This window comes from Taurulus bubalis (assembly GCF_910589615.1).
Source record: "Taurulus bubalis genome assembly, chromosome: 6".
NCBI classification, from domain to species: domain Eukaryota; kingdom Metazoa; phylum Chordata; class Actinopteri; order Perciformes; family Cottidae; genus Taurulus; species Taurulus bubalis.
In genome coordinates, this window is record NC_136594.1 from 19,570,711 (window position 1) to 19,577,226 (window position 6,516).

The 6,516-nt window shown below is 45.1% G+C and overlaps 1 protein-coding gene across 1 annotated transcript; it reads left to right on the top strand.

The window, feature by feature from the left end:
• The first annotated feature begins 315 nt into the window (after positions 1-315).
• Positions 316-5,593, top strand: dusp5 (dual specificity phosphatase 5). Its single transcript, XM_079220210.1, has 4 exons — positions 316-742; positions 1,633-1,772; positions 2,416-2,635; positions 4,808-5,593. Exons 1-4 carry the CDS (start codon positions 379-381, stop codon positions 5,212-5,214), a joined length of 1,131 nt encoding a protein of 376 aa, XP_079076336.1. The 5' UTR covers positions 316-378; the 3' UTR covers positions 5,215-5,593.
• Positions 5,594-6,516: the final 923 nt, after the last annotated feature.

Genomic DNA, 6,516 nt, shown 5'->3' on the forward strand with positions numbered 1-6,516 from the left:
CTTATCAAAGCACTGTGGTTGTATGCTGGGAGCAGAAAGTGAACGGACTGGTGCACAGTGCAGGACACGCAGTGAATAATGAGTAATAGTTGAATCAAACCCACTGCAGTGTCGGGGTTTTTATTTACCAGTATAGCAGGGGTGGAGTCACGGGCCAGTCATCGATGTGGGCGGGCTTTTCTGCTGCGATCACACCTCGCCGGTGTCCATATATGGTTCGTGACGTCACGCACCGGAGGTCCCGTTCACATAAAACCGACTGGCCGGAATCCCCTTGGAGGACATGTAGACACGGACGCGCACGGGAGTCTCGTATCCGCCGTTTCGGAGTAATCCAGTAATTTCTTTAGGCAATAACATCCACTCCTCGGCGTCAACATGAAAGTATCCAGCGTAGACTGCCGGCGTCTGAGGAAGATCATCAGGAAGGAGAGCGGGAGCTGCCTTGTTGTGGATTGCAGACCGTATCTCGCATTTACGAACTCCAACATCCAAGGCTCTGTCAATGTCAATCTCAACTCAGTGGTGGTCCGGAGGTCCCGAGGAGGGCCGGTGCCTCTGCACTTTGTCATCCCGGATGAGAGATCCCTGCTCCGGCTTCGGGAGGGGAGCATATCGGCTATCGTAGCTCTGGATGACCGGACGTCCCACTGGCAGAAGCTGAAAAAGGACAGTGTAGCACAAATAGTAATAAACACTCTCGCTCATCTCGCGAGCGGGACGAACATCTGTTTCCTCAAAGGTGAGAGCTTCGTGACATTAAACTGTTTGTAATCCAGAGAGGGGGAAATTATGTAGTTGTTGTTTCAAGAATAGGATGGATTATAATCGTATGTCAGCACGGTGATTTACAGCTTAACTATTTTACATTTAGATATTTAGTTTTTATTTATGAGAGTGCCTTTTAATCAAACACACTTCGTGTAGTGTACGCCCACGCCTCGGCTGTCTTTTCTGCCCCACAAACGTAAAAGTAGTAGCAAGTCATATTTTATTCATTCAAATCTTAATATGCAGGCCGTGAGGCATAAAATAAATGATTGTCCACTTGGTTTCTTAGAGCCTTTTCATTTTCGGCCCATATGTTTAAGGTCTAACCGTGTGTTTATGCCATTTTTATTTAACTTTTATTTTTTATCAAGATACATTGAAGTCACATTTCCCTCATTATCATTCTCGCCTGTGTTGAGAGCTGCTTACATTCTTCTCTCACTTCTTGGAGAGACTAATGCTCTCCGTGCGTCAACGGAGCGGATGAGTCAGTGCGAGAGAAACGCAGGCAAATTGGTGGCGCAATGAGTTTCAATGATAAAATAAAGAAAGACAGAAAGAAAACCCCAATTTAACATTGTCTGTTAGCTAATTAAAACCACCGGGGTTGTGATAATGTATTGAAACACCTCCATTTCCGTCTGTCACCTCTGCGTCCCCAGGATGTTAACAGGATTACCGGTCATTAATTAGGCGCTTATAATCAGGTTATAAATGTTATAATCCGCAGCTAAGACATGTTTCATAAAACGCTGCCATTTCACAAGACGTTTAGGCCTATGTGTGTGTTGGGGGGAAGCAGAGTTATTGTAAGCTTATTTATTATTGCGTGTGCTCACGTTTTTCCCCCCTTTCTTTCAGGAGGATACGAGAACTTCCACTCTCAATACCCTGAACTTTGCACTGAGGTGAAAACCATCGACCAGAGCGGAACTGAAACCGAGAAAAGAGTCAACAGCAACAGCGAGAAGCTTTCTCACCGCAAACCAGATTACGATCAGGTACGGAAACACCCTTCACAGTAAAGTAGGCCTTCTTCCTCTTCCACACATCCATCCCCTGACAGTTTTTTTTAATTTGTAACCTTATCCAAAAATAAAAATATATATAAACCCACACATCCAAATCCTGCTGACATCAGAGAGAATTATATTTGGCATCAGCCCATCAAAACATGTTCTCATCATACATGATATTCTCTGACCTTCACCGCTCCCCAGACATCTCATATTTGAGACCATGATGGGCAGCTGACACCCTGTAGAGAAAAACTCTCTTTCATCTCTGACCTTTCCTCTATCTCCTCCACTGCTCAAACAGAAAGCATGTGGCAGGCTTCACATCTCAGAGAACGCTCTATTGTGTGTGGTTGACATATTGTGAGTTATTTTATTTAGTGGTTAGTGAAATCCACCCATCTTCCAGCTCCATGCATCCGTGTGCGTTTTGTCTGCAGCTGAATGTGATGTTCTGCTCTGCAGCCTACAGTATATTGAGCTGACAGGGGTTTGGATGTTGTGGCTCTGAGAATAATCTCAGGGGTGGATTATTGGTGGATTAAAGCAGACGCATTCAATTCTGGGGTCCAGTATTATGTCTTATGTCTGCATGAACTGACGTCCCCCTCCCCCCTCTCCCTCTCAGGGTAAACCTGTGGAGATCCTGCCTTTCCTCTACCTCGGTAGTGCCTATCACGCCTCCAGACAGGACTATCTAAGCGACCTTCACATCACAGCCTTGCTCAACGTGTCGCGCAGGGACCAGCAGCCGGCCAAGGGCCAATACGACTACAAGTGGATCCCAGTGGAGGACAGCCACATGGCCGACATCAGCTCCCATTTCCAGGAGGCCATAGATTTTATTGGTGAGTTGGAGGAAATTAAAAATAAAAAATTCCGTCAAGAGCGTTCGCACTTTTCTGAATCTGAATACAAAAAAAGGTCCCCAAATGGTTCAGTCATTCAAACGCGCTAGGGAAATATATAAGCCACCACCTTCTCCTGGAGCATCAAGTTCTGTATATTTATAGTGCAACAACACCTTAAGTAGTCTCCTCTAGGTGTGTTTATTTTTTAATTGCGTGCTTAAATAAACTCCATTCGTCGAAGCCTCTCACCTGCCACCATTCACAAATAGAGGGCTATAAACTGTAATCAGTTTAACTAGATCGCCTGCCTTCAATCCTCCAAGAGCATATCCAGCCAGCCTGCTTTCATTCATTCAGGATTTGCTCTCATCCCCACCCAACCCTGTTCTCCTTCATCCCTCTCTCCCTTCCTCCCCCATCATCTTGACTTGAAAAAGACACTCCCATGCCGTCATCGCCTCCCAGGCCTAATCTCGGTGGCTTACTCTGCCGGGTGTGGCCAGTCAGTGTGACAACTGGGCGAGCTGTCCGAGTTTAGTAATGGCCGGGTGGAGAAGGTTGGGGGCTGACTGACTGACTCTCTCACACACACACACACACACACACACACACACACACACACACACACACACACACACACACACACACACACACAGTTGTTTATGATGGTTGAGTGGAGGATAAAAGCCAGTTGACTGACACATAATGAGAGAGCATATATTGGTGGTTGCTCGCAGGTGGGAATCATTGACAGACCCGAGGGCAGCGGGGCAATGAATGTGTTACAGAGGAAGAGAGAGTGTGTGAGAGAGGAGAGAGGTGCTAGATAATAACTGCAGCAGAATAAGATGTACATAGTGTGCTATTGTCTATTTATAGCCAGGCACAACCAAGGGCGAAGCTCACCCACGAGTAGCTTGGCCAGCCTGTAGTGCTATTGTTGGTATTGTGCATTGTTTGAGGATGCAGCCTACATTTAGGGTGTCAGCCCGTTTATTATTACATAAGGCCAATAGTCGTTCCAGGGGTGGCTTGAGTCCTGCACGTTCAGAGAGGGCCCCCGATTAGAAACGCAGTGCACGCAAATAATAACCAAACTGCAGCTGGCCCCCCAAACAAAAATCAATCACCAATCAGAAACCCTTTTGACCTGGTTACAGATGCACAGTGAGGGTTGAGATGATACATATTATTGATCCACTGTTGCCGTCAGTCCTTCTTTTCACCCCACCACCCTCCACGCAGATGGGAAGTTCATCCATCATTCATGCGGTTTATAGAGAGGCTGCCACAAGTCATCATTCTGCAGTGGCTCTTAGGACAAGAAAGAAAGTGTTTATACTGTTGTAAATGTTTTTATTTAGTGTATAAAGAGAGAGGCATAGGTGTATGCAGTGGCTTCTAAGTGGAACCAAGTGTCTTTAGGTAGATTACATTTGCACACGAGACAGACAGAAAAGGAGACGTGTAGGTGTTTGCAGTAGTTCTAGGAATTAGCTAAATCTTGAAATGTGTCGCGACTGACACTTGTAGATGACAGAAAGTAGATATCTGAGTGGGCCTTCGAGCACACAGATAGGCATGTAGGAGGGCTGCAGCTCCAAATTAGAACACCCGTCTCTGCAGCAGCACCCAGCGCCCACACAGCAGTGTGGGAGAAAGAAAGTCTCATGTACAGCTGCACTCTGTGACTCAGACAGGCCTTGCAAGTGTCTGTGCGTGTCCAACTGAAACTGGTAGAAGATGTGTGTACATTTCCGTGCCCCAACAAATGAGGTGCACTGACGGGGTTGAGTGTGAGTGTGTGAGAGGGAAAGATACTACAGATGTGCGGAAAGGTATTTGCATGAATTAGTGAGTGGGAGTGAGGAGTAGGCAACGATTACGCTGTTAAAATGGGATTTTTCACTTATTATTATTCACTGTTTCAAACTCCCTGTTGATTCATTGCAACCTCTCCACCGACATAACTTGACTTTGAAAAAATCAATTACAGACACTCACGAAAAATGAAACATGCAACACACATAGGCATTTCTTAAAAAAATAAATAAAATGAATGCAAGGTTTGATTCAAATACTTTTGTAAATGATCACAAAGTCAAACGGGGCCACCATCTCACCACAGATCATTAACCTTGGCTTTTCTTCTTCTTCTTGTCCTTCCAGATCACGTGAAGCAATCAGGGGGAAAGGTTCTGGTCCACTGCGAAGCGGGCATCTCCCGCTCACCTACCATCTGCATGGCCTACATCATGAGGACGCAGCAGCTGCGGCTGGATGCGGCCTTCGACATCATCAAGCAGCGCCGGGCAGTCATCTCCCCCAACTTCAGTTTCATGGGTCAGCTGCTGCAGTTCGAGTCAGAGGTCCTCTCCATGGCCCCGGCTCACGCCGCCACGCCTGAACCTGCCACACCCTGCCCCCAGGAGTCCGCCTCCTTTTTTGCCAACGACTTCAACACCACCTTCAACACCAAAAACTTTGAGCCATCTGTGTTCACCCTCCCTACCTCTTGCCTGCAGTCCCCGGTCCACCACCAGTTCACACTGAGCCCAATAACCGCACTGCCTTAAAATGATCCGTGACTGCTTGTAGTCTTACTTGAAAGAATAAATAAAAAGTTATGGTCTCTGTGTGCCTGGTGTTGAAACTAGAAGAGCAGATAGACAGAAACAGAAGAGTCAAGATAATAGTATTCACTTCATGAGACTTGAAAACTATGGTCGATAGACATCGATGGTATTCTCCTGTCTTCTGATCTGCTATGATGAAACAACACGCCACAGTGATGAACTGCAATATACATGCCTTAGGTTGATATTGTGATTAATGCCTATTCACAAATACAGTCAGGCATTTAAACCTAATTTATTTGAAAATTACAGTCTGTCTGTCTGAATTTTTTCAATCATGTGGATGTTAATATGTGTTTAATAAATGTTTTCACCAGAAAAATAACTTTGTTGTCACGTCCTCATTCTAGCATGTTGTTTGTAGAGTTACAGGCTAACTGGAAAGTCAAACGGGATTACAAGTGGACTTTTTTCCAAGTAATTTATTGCAGGACTCTCCCTCAAACATGCCCGGGGGGAAACCAATGAGTGTTTCCGTGCACATTGGTATCCTGTTTGTTCCGAACCATATCCTGGTTTAGATCTTATTCAGGACATGATGATTACATGGGACATGAGAAACCTGCTAACCCATAAAAGGAACACTTAATCCTTAAATTTAACATTAAAAAAATCTAAATCGAATTCCACAAAATGTGTATCTGGTGAATAAAACTAAGTCAACTGGAAATAAATAGGCATGAAGCTATATTGAAACACTGCATGCCAGTTTCCTGGTTTCTATCAGAGGACTCCAGATAGCGTATCCAGGTGAATGAAAGCACGATGTTTACATTCGCAACAATAAACCGGGACAGGCCAACACAGCAGAAGAGGCAACAGTGACACCTGCAGCGACAGATGACGAGAGTCTTCATCGTGCAATCTAAACACAATATTAATGGAAAAAACACTAAAACCAGCCACGGGTGAAACATTTCTGTCGAAACTGCTATTTGAAAAAGAGTGACAATCAAGGATAAAACATGTAGTTCTGAGGATTATCAGTAAACAGCAGTCTTTGTCAATCAACGAGATAGTTTTTTTTGACCATCGTTTTCTCCCAGTTAGCCGCCTTTCGTAAACTGCTCGAGCTATCAACTCTTTTCTGTCTTTGGCGCCTAGAAGACAGGCAGCTCGACTGTACCAGCTGTACAAATGGGGAGGTAAGTACATGGCAAACCGTGTCCAACATGTTATTTATATACAAACCCATGAGCCAAAGGTTAAAGACGCAGTGCTGTTGAGGAATTACATTTTCTA